At 37.3% G+C, this 17,652-nt stretch overlaps 1 protein-coding gene across 2 annotated transcripts in view; it reads right to left on the reverse strand.

Annotated features, from left to right (window-relative positions):
* Positions 1 to 16,669, reverse strand: part of znf804b (zinc finger protein 804B) — a 130,426-nt gene extending 113,757 nt beyond the window's left edge. The window contains exon 1 of one of the 2 annotated variants that reach the window (XM_083529851.1): positions 16,270 to 16,669. In XM_083529851.1, the coding sequence (XP_083385977.1) occupies positions 16,270 to 16,383 (114 nt within the window). In that variant the 5' untranslated portion in view covers positions 16,384 to 16,669. The remainder of the gene's footprint in view (positions 1 to 16,269) is intronic. The other variant, XM_083529852.1, reaches the window with a different exon arrangement.
* Between the last annotated feature and the right edge of the window lie 983 nt (positions 16,670 to 17,652).

Below are 17,652 nucleotides of genomic sequence, written 5' to 3' on the forward strand. Positions count from 1 at the left end.
ATTCACACCGGCTGCGCTCTTGTCAGTCTCACACACACCTACGCACTCTATAATTACAGTACACATCAGCTGTGTTTCAGGTTTACAGTTTAAGGATTGTGTACATGTGAGGGAGTGTATGTGCTCAGGGTCCAATCTGATTTGCTTAATGAGCTGAGTAGAAAAAAAAAAAAAAAAGGATGCAATTATTTTTGCAATTTTCTTATCACGTCACTGTCGACCTGCCAGTCATTCCAGTAAAGAATAGCATCCATTAAACAGAATTTAATATTAAAGAAGTGGCAGATTTCATTTACATGCAAATATATTAAACTGAAGCAACTTAGTCTTAACTCAACTTAGATTAAACTGAACCATCATTTGCTTCTGCATGTTGCTGATGTTCAGTAATAGTGAAATATTTAGAAATGTTTTCTTATTCAATTATATTGAATATTTTTTTCTTCTTCTCCTTCCTCTTCCTTGCTATATACAAAAGTGGACAAAAGTTTTAGGATACCCATCTTTTCTGGCCTATGTGCTTATTCCCCAAATTGCTACCACAATGTTTACATTTTATAGGATGGTTTTGGAAGTTATAGCATTAAATATTCTCTTCACCTTAGCTAGGCGATCCAAACCTGTTCCAGCATGTCATATTGCCCCTGTGCACCAAGCAAGCTCCTTAAAGATATGGTTTACATGGGTTAGAGCGGAAGATCTTGAGTGGCCTACTATAGAGCTCTGACCTCAACCTTTTTAAAGACTTTTTGGTATAAATTGGAACACTGTCTGCTGCCCAGGCTTTCACCCTACAACAGTATTTGACTTTACTAATAACCTTGAGGCAGAATGAGCACAAGCACACTCCAATTTCTAATGATCCATCTTCCCAGAAGAGTGGAGGCTATTATAACTGCAAACAAAGACCAAATGTGAAAAGGGATGTTAAAAAAGTATATCGAATCTTTTAGTCAGGTGTCCACAAACTTGTGTGTACTACCATATGATGTACAAGGTGATATGGCTGGTTTAGGGTTTAACCGAACACAATTGTCTTCCTGACTGTTTATGTTTAAAACTTTCGCTTTGGTTAATATCTTCTTATGATTCTCACAATGCCATAAACCCACTTACTTGTGCCAACAGGAGGTTCTAGGTGGTGGTAGCTCAATGGTTAAGACTTCTGATTTAAAGATCATTTTTAACTCCTTAAACTGCTACTTTTAGGCACTTGAGCAATGCCATTTAACCTTCAACTGTTCAGTGATATAAAGATAATAAATGTACATCACTCTATATAAGGACATCTTACAAATGTTGTAAATGTAGCTCTACCTAAAGAGAACACTGCTTTATTCCTTTAGTCTGTCCAGCATTCCCACTTCCTCATCTGCACACTCTAAACAAGCAGATTAGCTTCCAAAGCTCCAATCAAGAATCATGCTAATCTACCTATCTTGTTGCATGCAAACTAACCAAGCCCCACTCTATCTGCATTCTGGACCTTTGAGTCCAACCTTTGCCTTCTCCACTACTACTATGTTAGATTTATATTTTCAGTTATGTTCAATGTTTGCGGAAAAAGAAGTTTGTAAGCTAATTGCTCTATTAAAACAGTTTCAACCTGCAAATTAGAATTAGAGTTGCTAAACAAACAAAAAGTTATTTTAATATAAACGTGTCATATCTTTTAGGGTTAAGGCTTACATTTAGTCAGTTTTGTCATATTTCATCATGAATATTATCATCACTATTATGTCAATTAAGGATTTGAATTTATTTAAAATTATAGTTTATTATCTTAACTCTTTTGGCAAGTTATATAATCTAGAGTTGTTGGAGCGTAGGCACCCCTCCCTTCGCTAAAATGTAACCCTTTTATGTACGTTTTAATGTACTTGTACACAAAGTATATTATTTGATAAGTTAATTTAACACCGTCCGACATTGACTACTGCAAAATTAGTTTAAATGTGCACATTGGGTTTTTCATGTACACAACTTAACATGGATACAAATAAACATGCAAGACCATGAACAAACTATACCCTGATACAAATAGGAGACTTAAGGCATGTCTTTACATCCTCTCTGATCTAAATCTTTACACTTAACTTGACATGTAGAGAGAGAGCTAGCACAAAAAATCAGAGGCCGAATGGTGGTTGATGACTGATGATATATCTGCATCTTATGAGGTGAATTTAAAGTGTTCTGCACTCACTAAACTTATCCTGGCCCATCTAAATGACAGGGAACCTCAGCATGAAGTATTTTAGTGGGCACAATTTTTCCATCAGCAGGTGATGTTTTTGCCAGACATGATCCCCCTGGTGCAAGTTTTCAGCACTATGGCCCTAGCTATGTGTATCTTTTTTCTATATCATGCCCAGCCCCTGTTTTGTTTTTTGGTTATTTCCCTTGTGTGTCCTAATTGTCTGTATAAAGTATTGTTCAGTGTTTGCTACCTGTCGATATCAATCCCATTTTAATTTATCATCTTTGATTTTCCCTTAGTTATGGAGCTTGTTGATTGCCTGACCCACACCTAAATTACATTTATGATTGTGGAGTTCAATTTGTACTTTCTGGATTTTATATACATTATATGGATAAAAGTGTGTAGACACCTTGGTATTTGCTTTTTCAAATCTAGTCCTCATTTGCAGATATAATAATAACCTCAACTCTTCTGGGAAGATTTTCCAGTAGATTTTGAAGTGTGCTTGTGGAGATTTGTGCTCATTTGGCCACGAGGTTTTTTGTAAAGTTAGGTACTGATGTAGAGTGAGGAGGCATGGGGTCCATTCTAATGCATCCTAAAGGTGTTCAATAGGTTTGAGGTCACAGCTCTATAACAAGCTCTATAACAGGCCACTCAACTTCATGGAGCTTGCTTTGAGCACCATAGCAGTGTTATGCTACAACAGGTTTCGGTCTCCTAGTTCAAGTAAAGGAAAAATAAATAGCATCCACATCCAAAGACATTGTATACAATTGTGTGCCTCTAATTTTGTGGTAACAGTTTGGGGAAGACCGACATATGGCTGGAAAAGTCAGGTGTCAGTTCTTTTGTCCATAAAGTTTACATAAAATGTTCATCTACTGCACTTGCATCCTCCTGTACCTCCATTACATGACAGTGTTATGATGATGATGGTGGAGAACATTTAAACTTCAATACAGTATGTGTTAATGGGTTGGGTTTGTTGTGTGTCTGGTCAGTCAAGGATATGATTACATATGATTTTCACACTCATCAAACAACTCCAAATGCCCTCATCAAACTGGGGACAGAGTTGTCCTGGAAAGAGCCCACTCCCATTAAATGGAAATATTTAATCACGGGGTATAGATGTTCACTGAAAACTAAGAACTTTGTACTAATTTAAACTGACATTTCATTACATGTCTTTCTGCTTGCATCATCAAACGGCATAAGCCAGGCTTGTGCAGAACATGCGGTCAGAAAAACTTAAATATTCTTCAAAGTGAGCTTTAGGGCAAAAGCATTTTTTTTTTGTCTGTTACCAACACACTATCCTGAGTTTTGTTTTCAAAGCTGATTTTTTTTATTTTCAGTATGAGTAGTGGTCACAGTCAGATTGTGCCAGTGCCAGTGAATATCCAGAATCAGGAATATGCCCCTCTGGTTGATTAGTCTGTGTGTCTTAACAAAGTATACAATCTATTTGCTTGTGCTTTTAGTCAACCTAGTTATTACTATGCTGATTCTCTGGTTTTGATTCGTGCTGATTGCCTGGCCCTATATTTTTTTATCATAGTCTTTGATGGTTTGGTTTTGTCTTTTGTTGTCTCATTAAACTGCCTTAACTTAATTTGTCTAAACCCTCATCAAATGAAAAAAGTCAGTTGTCTTTGGTTGCAATGGCTATAAATGAGTCTTCATTGGATACCAACTCATGACCAAAGACAACTTTTTTGCGAGTTTGTTTTTTTTTCAGCCTAAAGGAACAGTGGATCCAAATCAATGTGAGCAAAATAAATGCCTACTGCAGCATAAAAAATTCTCTGGACCTGCTCACTCTAGGGGTCAAGCACTGAGCCTTGGATTGTTCCCGTGATGTATGCCACACTTGCACTCCCCTACTTATTGAGAATGTAATGAAAGGTAAGTCATGGATGCCCAGATCACATTTTTTCTGCAGACCAGACCAGAGCTTACAGCTTTTTTTTTTTTGCATTGCAGAGCTTTCAAACACAAATTTGTCTTTTCAACTCAAGTTTTATGCACTCCTACCCTATAATATTCCTCTCTATGAGACATGGACAGTCATTTCTCTTCTTTTTACAGTCTGATCATGTCCTGCATTTGTATTCTAAGCCACCTGGAGAACAGCTGCCCTTTTGTTTTGTTTTTTTCTTAAGATAAAGTGTTTCAATGATATTTACTGATGGCTTTTCCCATAGATCTAAATTCAGAACTCATTTGAGTCACTGTTCCTTTCAAACACTGCCCGTTGACTGAGCAGTCTTTATGACCGAAGCCCCTGCCATCTGTGTTCTGATAATGAACCCATAGTCACTTAGATACTGTAATTTCCTCGTACTAGCATGTCTAAGATGCTAAATGCGCAAAGCCTACAGTAGTTCACGCTTCACAATTTTAGCTCTGAATTCCCAGTCGCTGACTAATTTTTGGACATAGACAATTCACACTTCAGCACTACTCACTGCACTTACTCTTGTTTGTCAGATCCGAGGCTCTCAATTTTGTTTTGCATATTTGGCCTTTTCATTGGCCAACAGTTCATTGTGAACTTATTTTTTGCTTTAAAAAACAGCCGATTAAGAGGAAATCAAATTTCTTCATATTGGCATGCATAGCAGACCCCTGTACCCAGTTTAGCCACCTTTTTTTGTGGGAGGGCAAGGATAAAATGTAAGCACAATAATATAATAATGGTTCTGTAAGAACTTGTATGTGATCCCCAAATCTTTATTAGGTACAGCATAAAAAGAAAACTAACATGATTTCTCAAGTGTAAAGTATTTTGTATTGCAACTATTACTGTCTGTACTATATCTCCTCAACAAATATGTTCAGTTCAATTCATTTTTATTTGTATAGTCCTTTCACCACTGGACATTGTCTCAAAACAGCTTTACAAAGAATGTACAAGTTTGAGTTCCTAAAAGTTTGTCCCTTGCAATCTTAATGTCCCTAATAAGTGAGCCAGTGGCAACTGTGGCAAAAAAACCTCCCTGAGATGGCACGAGGAAGAAACCTTGAGAGGAATCAGACTCAAAAGGGAACCCATCCTTAACTGGGCAGCAAAGAATGTCCATTCATTACAGTTTCACCATTTTTGAGGTGTGCAGTGATAAACACTTAAGTTATTGTAGTATACTGTTGTTAATTACAGTCCAAATCCATCCTCAAAGTTCTTGAGCTGCTCAGTAGCATCATGGATCTTTAGGCTGTAGATGTGGAATCATACCTAGCTGCACAACCCTAGTAGTCTCCATATGTTAATCACATGTGCCCTTATTGCTCTTTCTTCCTAAAAAAAAAACAGCGCAAATCGCATAGCCCATCATAAACAAGTCAGATGATTACCAGCTATCATGTTTTTTTCAACCAGAGAAATTTGAGAATTAGCTGTGCTTGGTTGTGTATATAATTATGTATAATTAAGTATATTTTGACTTGTTCTTATAGATTTAAGTTAATTAATTTCCACTTAAATATTGGATTAACTTTAATTGCTTTTCGTCATATATTGTGTATTAATCTTGAGTGGATACTTTCCTCTTTCCTAAAATGTGTTTCATGTTCTCCTTACCAGTTCCTCATTTTCCCCTAATATGTTCTGTTTGTAGATATTCATATCTCCTGCCATTAAAACATACTTTCCTGCTCATATGATATGACCTGGCACTTATGCTGCCACATTTATAGCTCTTGTTTTTATCTGGGTTTTGTCTGTCTGCATGAAATGAATTCAACATGACCACGGAACATTCTTGAATTTACCCATCAGTCTGGTGGAAAGGTGAAACAGTAATAAAATCATCTGCCTGCGGGAATATCGTGTGTACCAGGGCATCGGGCCGTATTCGAGTGAATATCCAAGAGAACTGAATGCTTAGTTTTATATGAATTCCGCTATTATCTATTTGAATGGCTCTGCTGCGAGTGGAATCCGATATCATGTTTTACTCTACGTTCACACTATAGCGAGCGACAAAGTGAAAGATAGCCGGTTATTTTCAAGCTACATGCACAATGCAAAGAGGGATTTTTGCTAAAACGGTGCAGGCCATTAACCAAAAGAAAAAAAAAAGACCAGCTGAGGTTTTGCTCATTAAATCGTAATAAAGCTGTATACATTCCAGTCTCAGATCCGGTTTTGGGCTGACAGGAATGGTATTCTGCCCCATTTTGTACCTACAGGCCAGCAGGCTTATCAATGACACCTTTTCACTGCCTCTCTACCATCATTACAGACACAGATTACCCTCTGATCATGAGAGGCATCACATGCACACACTAAAACAATGCAAATAACAGCATAGGCTACACACTACCTCTGCATGCTTTGCACACACACACACACACACACACACACACACACAGACCTTTTTATAAATGTGAATAACAATATAGACCCAATCTATTAATCTTGCATAACTTTACATATGCACCTGCACTTCTGATTTTTGCATTTGCAAAGTCGATTCTTTTCTTTTCTTTTCTTTTCTTTTCTTTTCTTTTCTTTTCTTTTCTTTTCTTTTCTTTTCTTTTCTTTTCTCTCATCTCATTGTTTATGTCCCAGATTGCTGAAGGATTCACATAGTAAGGATTTTATTGCATAGTGTAACAGACTGTTTCCTGTACACTTAAATCTTGAAGTTCAATAATGTTGATTACCCTCCAAGCTGTTTTTCTGCCTAACATCATTATAAATAGACGTTTTGTGTAACTTCTGTGGATTACAATCTGTAAATGATGTCAATTCTATTTATAGGCCTCAGACAACACTACAGTATTTGTGGTAAAAAAAAAAAAGGTTTAAGACTTTGTTTCAATTTATTTCGACTTATCATATCAAGACCATATCATATCACATCCATATCATCATATACATATTTTGACATAATATTTTTTTTAATTCTAAATATATTTTGCCTCTATAACAAACTATTTAAAGAAATGCCACTCTTAATGTCATAACTTGTCCTTTTCAGATATTTTATCATTTTACTGATTTTAAAACATTATTTAAAGGTATTTTATTATTTAGACCACATAATGCCTTTCTATAATATTATGTTGTTGCATATTTAATTAATAATTCATTATTTCTTTCACGATATGTCATTATTTGAAGACAGACTGTAAAGAAATGCCATGATTATTAATGGCAAGTCATTAACTGTGCTCGGGCCATTAATTGTATTTTATTTGGCCTGTCAGATGTTGTTTCGGTGATGTCCAAAATCACAGTGTGAGTATTAGCCTGCTTTGAAGTAATGGAAAAATAAAGGAAGCATTTGAAGGAAATCATTTTACATTTTCAGGTTATTTTATTTTAAGGGTCCGCAAAAGAGTTCTGAAAATATAATAATGTGAGGTATTTTTGGACAAATCTCTCACAACGTGTGCACACAGATGCACACAGGCAGCACCATGATCCATCATAATTTAGCTGGTTTTAGAGCTCATCCTGTCAACAGAATTCTGCACTTAACACCCATCGTGTCTACACACATTTGTATACTTCATTTGCTCAGAGGTCATGGTGTGGATCGAGCCATCATTCGAGCAATATTGCACTTGTATACAAAGACTTAGATATTCTTGATTAAAGTTGGACCACAAGAAGTGAGTGACCTAACCTCCATTTAGCCCTCTTCCTCTTTTTCCGTGCTATTCGGCAGCACTTTAATGCCATTAGCAATCATTTCCCATAATAATAATGCCTTCGGAAAAGTTCAGACAAACTGCTTTTAAACATCCGAAAAAGAAAACCTTCTCATGTTCGGTACCGCAAACAGATTGAGTAAGCTTCCTCTTTGCTCTCTCTCTCTTTCGCTGAGTGCCATTCCCTCTCTCTCTCTCTCTCTCTATTTCTCTCTCTCTCTCTCTCTCTCTGAGTGCATAATTAGCATAAGTGGGGGCAATTACTGGTGGCCGGTCTCTGCAAAAAGCCTTGAAAACCGCATTCGTTTTTGCAGGCTTTTTCTTTTTCATCTTTTCCTACCTTTCCTTTTCTTTTCATTCCTATTCTATAAGATTATAGCCTTTTTGTTTTGTAGATATATATAGTAAAAAAAATGCATGGTGTGTGTTTTTATTTTAGTTGTAATTGCACCCAAAGTAAAGACTGATTCATTAGTCTACTCGTGCAATTAGTGTGCAGACACCATGTTAACGTCAGGACCCGAGCACAAAGACTTTCAGACAGACGACCTCAGAGGACAGCTGTGGCCTGGAGCGGAATATTAAACGACGCCTGCTTGGTCTCAGTGCAGATCCAAAAGTGCTGATCTCAGCCTGCCTGTTATGGCTAAAACACTTACTGGAAACAGGGAGATGAACCTTATCAATTAGTATCAATTAGTGCGATGTGAACAGAGTGAGCTGTTCAGACTCTCACTCTCCAGATCATTAAAGAAAAGAATGGGTGTAATGAGAGCCCTGAGCCACGAATGACACCACAATACACTGGATGTTTAACGGAAAGCCTGAACTGCACAAGTGCAGTGTTTCAATTGAATAACTTATCATTTCAACGTATTACATTCAGATTTCATGCTGTGATTTCAATCCCATATTTATAATATAGTTTCATTTTCAAAATTTCATGTCATTATTTAAAAGTATGACCTCAGAAGATGTCTTCGAGATATTATGCCATAATTGAAGACATACAATAATATAGACATAATTATTTGAATATACAGTACAGACCAAAAGTTTGGACACACCTTCTCATTCAAAGTGTTTTCTTTATTTTCATGACTATAAAAATTGTAGAGTCACACTGAAGGCATCAAGGGCTATTTGACCAAGAAGGAGAGTGATGGGGTGCTGCGCCAGATGACCTGGCCTCCACAGTCACCGGACCTGAACCCAATCAAGATGGTTTAGGGGTGAGCTGGACCGCAGAGTGAAGGCAAAAGGGCCAACAAGTGCCAAGCATCTCTCGGGGAACTCCTTCAAGACTGTTGGAAGACCATTTCAGGTGACTACCTCTTGAAGCTCATCAAGAGAATGCCAAGAGTGTGCAAAGCAGTAATCAAAGCAAAAGGTGGCTACTTTGAAGAACCTAAAATATGACATTTTTCAGTTGTTTCACATTTTTTTGTTATGTATATAATTCCATATATAATTCCACATGTGTTAATTCATAGTTTTGATGCCTTCAGTGTGAATCTAATAAAGAAATAAAGAAAATGAGATGCATTTGAATGAGAAGGTGTGTCCAAACTTTTGGTCTGTACTGTTCATATAACAATGTTTAATATAATGTATAATGTTTAGTGCTTATAAGTTTGTTCATTATAATCTTAAATGTATCGCTAATAAGCAAGCAAGTGCAAATCTCCCTTAGATGGCATGAGGAACTTCATAACGACTTCATCAACTTCATAACCTCTGTTTTATACACAATAATATTGGGTTTTTTTTATTAATATGTAATTATTTCATGATGTTCTTGTTATTTTATCTACTAGTGGTATCCCAGTGGTTAGTGGTGCTGGACTTTGGAAGATCATGAGTTAAGATTCTAGCACCACTAAGCTGTCAATGCTGGGCCCCTGAGCAAGGCCCTTAACCCTCAGGTGCTCAGTCGAATAAAAATAAGATTGTAAGTTGCTTTTGATAAGGGAATCTACCACATTGTGTAAATGTACTATGCTATTTTTGTATTTATTTATTTATTTTTGACACCATGTTATGTTTCGCATCTTTTTCACAGATACACTTCTTCGCATTTATTGTGTTTACATTTTTTCGATTTATTTATTTCTTTATTTGTTTGTTTGTTTGATCTTGCATCTTGATTAATGTATAATTGTTTACATTCAATAGGTCATTTTCATAGATTTCACATGAATGACAATTTCTTTGTATTTATTTATTTTTTACTTATGATCACATATTTTACTGTACACACAATGGTACATGCTTACTTGAATTCAGATGTCAGGGCATATCATGTTTTTCACCTATGTCACTCACATAATGGCATGTAAAAAACACACGATGGTGTAAAAACCATATATAAACTATGGTCATTCATATCGCTTCATTGACTGGTGGCTCTTCAAGACACAAATAAATAATCTGTGAATAAATGATATAATAATTTAGATCCAAAATTGAAAAGTGCACCCTCTGTTGCACATGTGAGGAAATACAGCACTTTATTTTGCATGTGCGTGGTGGCTAAAGAGACAAGGAATGAAGAGGAAGAAGAGAAATGAGAAAGCTTCTTCCAATGAGCATGATATCTATTTTCCAATCAGGGCCCAGGTTGTGTTTATTGTGTGTATTACGCTATCGGTTCAATATGAAACACTAGATTAATAACCTTTGAGCCGTCTACTCATAATGCGTTTTCAATACGTCCTAATGAAATGCACACTAAGAACTTGAAATGCATTCCTGAAGTGTATTAATGTCACAACTAGACATTTATGCAGTGCTAGGTTGGCATCATTGTAGAAAATCCATTACATGCGAAAATGCTAATGAAGAAAGGAAATGAGCGGCTGTTAACTGTCGCTCAGAACTCTGCTTGAGAAACCAAGCTGGTGTGTGTGTGTGTGTGTGTGTGTGTGTGTGTGTGTGTGTGTGTGTGTGTGTGTGTGTGTGTGTTAGCGCCCATGATGTATTCATATTTCTTTGAGTCAAAGAGAACATGACACCCCGATTTAGGATGCAGCAAAACCCACATTTCACAACAGCTGCTCTCAAATTACCCATCAAACTTGTCAGCAGACAGGCCAGCTCCGCCCCACTCAGCCTGCTAGGACTGTCAATCCTGGGGGACTAACACACACATACGCATACACACACTCTCACACACACAAAAATGGCATCAGTGCACACACTCACACACATGCTGAGAGGTCTAAACGCAATTTGCACGGTCTGAGCACATGCTACAGTATAATTTTGGAAGGATAAAGACGTTCACTCAAGTGAGAACAGACGCTGGTGTGAGAACGGAATAACATGCAGAGTAATAGGCCGACACACACACACACACACACACACACACACACACACACACACACACACACACACACACACACACACACACACACAAAGGCTACAAATATAGAACAAGGAAAATCTTTTTCAGAGGTAAGAAAATGATCCTGATGTTCAATATAAATTAGATTAGCTTAATTAGATTTTTCATTAAAAATAGGTTCTGACCGCTAAATCGAGGTTCTCCTATGACCATTCCCTGACTGGAACCCCATAGAAAACTTGTGAAGTGAACTAAACCGGAAAGTACTCCAGCAGAGATTCTGTATGGAAAAATGGCCACAGATCCCTTGCCATGTGTTCTCCAAGTATTCAATAAAAGGGTGCCAATAACATCACATATACGTATATTACATATATATTTAAAAAAGATCAATTTCATACAACTTTACACTGTTTGCAATTGTTTGAAATGCTTCAAAGCAGCCTATTTTTGTGAATTTTTGAACAAAATCTTAACCTGCTTTGCTCATATTTACAGAGAGTGTCAATATTAATAGAGAGCACTGCATATATCACTGATTTGTATGCCTTTCTAGATGTTGTGCAAATGTGAACTAGTGAGTTTATTGTCCTATTTAGCTCCACAGAGATAGTATTACATTTAGTGCCCACTGACTTTCTTTTAGACCACCAACTCCATGTTCTCTTGCTGAAAACTGGTATACAGTTAGTTTGTTAATTGTCTACTCTCAGCAGATTTCAGGGTTAATTTTATCATTTCACTTCTCCTTTCATTAAAAATGTTTTTGAGATGCCCAACTTCCCCAAACTGTTACCACAAAGTTGGAGGCAAACAATTATAAAGGACGTCTTTAGAATTTTGCCTTCACTTTTTTACTTACTTACAGTAAACCTGTTCAAGCATGGCATTGTCCCTGTGCACATAGCCCCATGCACATTTGCTTTATATGGGTTGGAGTGAAGGATCTTGAGTGGCCTGCTATAGAGCTTTGACCTCAACCCTATTGAACACATTTGGGATAAATTGAAATTGCTGGCTGCCCCCCAGGACTCTGCACCTCATCTACTTCAGTACCTGACTTCACTAACACCCTTGTGGCTGAATGAACACAAATCTCCACAAGCACACTCCAAAATCTAGTGGAACATCTTCCCATAAGAGTGGAGGTTAACAGCAAATGGGGAATAAATGTGGAATCGGATTTAAAAAAAAGAACACATACAGATCTTATGGCCAGGTGTCCACACACCTTTGTCCATAAGAATAACATTTTACAAATGACATTTTGGAGAAATTATTTCTTGTAGATATTTGAATAGATTTTTTTTGTCCCCTGGTGGTCTAGTGGTTAAGATGCAGCGCTCCCACCGCTGCGACCCGGGTTCGATTCCCGGTCAGGGAACCATCCCCAGCCACTCTTAGTGCCGGTCCCAAGCCCGGATAAATTGGGGAGGGTTGCGTTAGGAAGGGCATCCAGCGTAAAACATGTGCCAAATCAAACGTGCGGAGGATCCGCTGTGGCAACCCCTAACGGGAGAAGCCGAAAAGAAAGTTTAGTTTATTTGAATAGATATTTTTGAATATTTAGTATAAATTCCAAAATGCCACCATTATGATTAGATTTTTTTCTTTGTCTGGGCTAGAATCTTTACAAAAAAAGGACAGAGCAAAGCAGACCCTCAATGTTTAGTCCTCTTCTTATTTTTACTGCAGTATGCTGTTCTCCTCTGAGACAATGACATGGCAAATGACTGTGGTCATGCTCTACTTTATAATATGGGACAAAAGCAGGTAGTCAATCAGGAATACACGGTGAGACCTGGGCCATTCAGGACCTCGTGCAAAGTCTCTATGGCATACACAGTCTGAGACTGGGACACACAAACACCTGCACTTGTTTGTCTATAAGGAGACGCCTCCCAACCACATAAATACAATATAATATTCTAGTTTATTTTAATTTATTTTATGGAATGAAATGAAATGAAGGTAAAAAAGGGTGAAGTATCAGGTAGCTTCTTTCTCTTCTCTATTTTTGAATGCAGAATGTATTAGTCGATGTGTTCTTGTGTGTGCCACAAATGTTTGATGAAGCGGCAATGAGTGACAATGTTTTACAAAAAGATTAACTATTCCAATGGCCTCCTACAAATTTAAATCCGAACCTTTCTAATACCTGCGTCAGAGATGTTGAAATTCGTTTGTGTTAGCGTCCCGCTCACCTGTTGCCTTGGTGTCACATTATAATAAGGCTTCTGATAGAACACTTCATTGGCACACTGAATGCTGGTATAACAGCCAGCTAAGCTTATAATGTAATCTAATTCTGAAGGTCATGTTTCCAGGTGGTTCTCTGACAGTATTAAACAGCATGTGCTGAGTATTCAAATGCACTTCGTAACACTGTCAGGGAGTTATTCCATATATTTTCTTTGCATTTTCAGACAAATGGCCATTTCTGATACACTGTAATGCACTCTCTATTACTTTTCCAGCCATCTGAGGTTTTTTTCCAAACAGCACACAATTGTCTAGGATGTCTTTGGGTGCAATATGATCACATTTTCTTCTGTCACCCGAACTAAAAGACCCAAACCTGTTGCATCATGGTTATGCCCCTGTGAAGAAAGCGAGCTCCATTATTATATGGTTTACATGGGCCACAGTAAAAGATCTTGAGTGGCTTGATATAGAGCTCTGACCTCAATCTAATCTAACACCTTTGGGATGAACTGGAACACTGACTGCACTTCAGGCCTCCTCAGCCTACATCAGTATCTTTACTAACACCTTTAAGGCTGAATGACTGCAAACCTCCACAATTACACTCCAACATTTAGTGGAACATCTTCCCAGAAAAGGGGAGCTTATCATAACAGCAAATCAGGTTTGAATGTGAAATAAGATTTTCAAGATGATATAATATTCAAATCTTATGGTCAGGTGTCTACAACTTTTATCCAATCAGTGTACAAAACAGATTTTGCTGGTTAAGCTCAAATCTAAAATCAAAGCTATGTCTGTAATTAATGCCTCATATCTTTATTATAGCAAGTCTTGGTCAAACACATCTACAAAATCTGTTAACATAGGGACTTCTTGTTTTTATAGGAAAAGATTTTATTGATATTAATAAATTAATGCACAGAGACTAGTAAGGTGTGACTCAACTTAAGTGGCGTATTAGTTTCATTAGCACTGAAATGAAGACAGACACTGTACTGTAAGAGTGTTTAAAATATATCTTTAAAACTCAACTCGACAGGATATCTATACCGTAAGGAGCAATTCCTATAGGAGGTAATCCAACCAGTTTATTGCAGTTTTGCTTGTTATCAATATAAACATATGGCTATTTCTTACTGTGTGCAAAAATGTTTGTTTTTCGGTACATTATTTGATCTATGATGATGTATCACAGTAAGAAAAGGTTCTCGATGAAATGCATTTCAACCATTTTAAACCTCGAATTTCACTTTTTTTCATGAATCCCAGACAGCACATTGTGCTTCGATCAATTGAGAACAAACACAGCTTGGTGTCTGTGTCATATTCGAGTTTGGCTGTTTAGAACATTTTTGCCATCCACAACAGCATTTTGCCACAATCTTTGATAACAATTCGATTTTAGAGCCAAGCACTCGGATAATTTGAGCCGCTGATGTCGGCTACAGTTTATTACTTTTTACTTCGGTGCCAAAGCAAAAACAGAAAAAAGCAGCATAATTGTTTACCAGTGTTAACCTGCCTGGATCAGCAATAAATAACATCTTTAATATCATGAATATCACTCATCCATGTACTGTACCTTCATATCACTACTTGCAATACACTGCATTCTCTATATCATACTATACATTTATGCACATTTCATGTACAATCTCATAATATATCTATCTTCTATTGTGTCTTGTTTGCTATTAGCTGAATTTCATTGCACCCAGTATACTTATTAACAAAATACTGCGAAACTGCAATGTTTTAGTGACTGACTAAAACTCCCTCATTTGTTATACTCTAAAAACAATGGGTACATTTCTTTCATTTTGGGGGGCTTTTTGCACTCATATATTTCAAGGACTGATATAACAAGTTTTACAGGAGACACCGGGGAGAACCCCCAGATATTAAAAAAAAATTATAATAATAAATAAATAAATCAAAAAAGCTAGAATACTTTATTGATAGATACAGTATTAGTATTTCATCATTATTATTATTATTATTATTATTATTATTAATATTATTATTATTATTATTATTATTATTATTATTATTATTATTATTATTATTACTGTCATGCAAATGACAATGTCCTTGTCATTTTTTCGACAATTTCTTGGTCCATGCAGCGTTTTACCGATCCTGAATGCTAAAGGGCTAGAAAAGAGTTTTTCATATGCTTTTTTTTTTTCAGTTATAAAGTCTTCTTTGATTGGGCATTCTCCCTTGAGCTGTACTTACGAAGCATTTAAAAATGTAAAAAGCAGATTCCCCAAAGTGTGTACAGTACTGTATGTCTCTGTGTGTGTATGTACAGTAGGTCTGTTTTCAAGGCTCAACCCTTAAATGATCTTCTAGAAAGCTTTTGTTTTTTTGTTTGTTTTGTTTACTCTTAGAGAAAGTGCTTCTCGCAGTAGTAGCACCGAGGATGCACTTAATACACAGCACCAAACTAACCCAAATCCTAACACAGCACAAAACAGCTGAGAAAGTAGGAGAAGAGAAGGTGGCATGCGCCACTTGCTGATCATCAAAGGTAGCGTTATGCTAAGGCATGCATTGGAAACATTTGGGATTATATATATATATATATATATATATATATATATATATATATATATATATATATATATATATATATATATATATATATATATATATATATATATATATATATCACCTGAAACTCTTTGACAAAGGGAACGCAAGAAAAAAAGAAATAAAAGACAGATTCCAGCGTTACCACGTGCCTTTGCATGCACACTTCTATTCGAAAAAAGTGATAAAAGGGTGCAAAGGCAAGGCGCGCGTGCAGCGTGTGTACGTGTGTAAGCAAGGTCAGCATTACCGGAGACTCTGCGCCGCCGCTCGCGCACAGCGGACCGCGGAAAACTCCCTTGATACTCCGGAGATGTCCGTTGCTGAGGTGCGTGGAGCTAATCACTAGGTAGTAGCACGCCATCCGCCCTCTCGCTCATGAGCTTCAAAGCAACAGTGTTAGACAGAAGACTAGATCCTGCACGAGACCAAGCTTGGTTCGGTGAATGCAGGAGCCACAGGAGCGCGCGCAGGACGCAGGATGAACCATGCGACTTTTTATTTCAAACGCGAGCTCGAACTCTTCTTTTCCCTCCTCCTCCTTCTCCTCCTTCTTCTCTTCCTCCTCCCTTTCGGCTTCTCCTCTTCCTCCCTGAGGTATACTCAAACCTCTCTCTCTCTCTCTCTCTCTCTCTCTCTCTCTCTCTCTCTCTCTCTCTCTCTCTCTCCAGATGTACCAGTCAGTGTTTTTCAGGCTGCAAATTTGGGATTGAATTTATTCGCAAAACTGGCGACGCAGGCAGCTCTTGGATACCGCTCCAGACCTCACCCAGGCAGTAACTGCTGGAGCCATAAATGCATTTGTATTTATAATTAAAAAAAAAAGAAAGAAAGAAAAAAAGAAAAGGAAAATGCAGATTCCTGCCCACAGCTCGTCACTCACGGTGGTCATGGAATTATGTTATGTTTCCTAACACTGAAGGAAGTTAAATAAAATGCAGGACATCCTGCTAATTTTCGGGTCCTTTCACGATTTGCAGAGGCATTCGTCTTGTGCTTCTCTCTCTCTCTCTCTCTCTCTCTCTCTCTCTCTCTCTCTCTCTCTCTCTCTCTCTCTCTCTCTCGGGATCAAAAGAGAATAAATATCACTTGGCACTGCAGTTTTAAGTGGAAAAGACGAACCCTCTCGTTTTTACCATGTATAAAAGTCACTTTTTGGACTACATTGATGATAAATCTGTGTGCTCCTGTCAGACCTTTTTACAGATTTTAACACACCTGCAGCGTCCAATGCAAATAACCGATTTTTCTAAAGCTCCCGCGGTTAAAACCGAATTGATTGAACACGCTTGCCGGTCGCTGTTCACAACTCGTGGTGCTGAAACGCCAAACGCCCCATACTAAAAAGCTTGAAAAAAAAAACTGGACTGCAGTGGACAGACACTTAACCCTGGTGTTCGTTTCATTACATAGCAATGCCTTTTCAAATGACCCAGACCAACACTTTGGATTTTACGGCAATAAAACTCTGACATTTGCCAATATGTTGCGTCTATTAAATTCCTCCAAAGTATTTTTGAAACAAACAAATAAAAGATAGATTGTATTTATAAAACGTGAGATGTAAATGAGTGTGTGAATCTGTTCAGTGTTCTGTTATGGGCTAGTGGTGTGTTTCAGCCTAAAAACCAAC

Source organism: Silurus aristotelis (genome assembly GCF_946808225.1).
Source record: "Silurus aristotelis genome assembly, chromosome: 25".
In the NCBI taxonomy this organism is placed as follows: Eukaryota; Metazoa; Chordata; class Actinopteri; order Siluriformes; family Siluridae; genus Silurus; species Silurus aristotelis.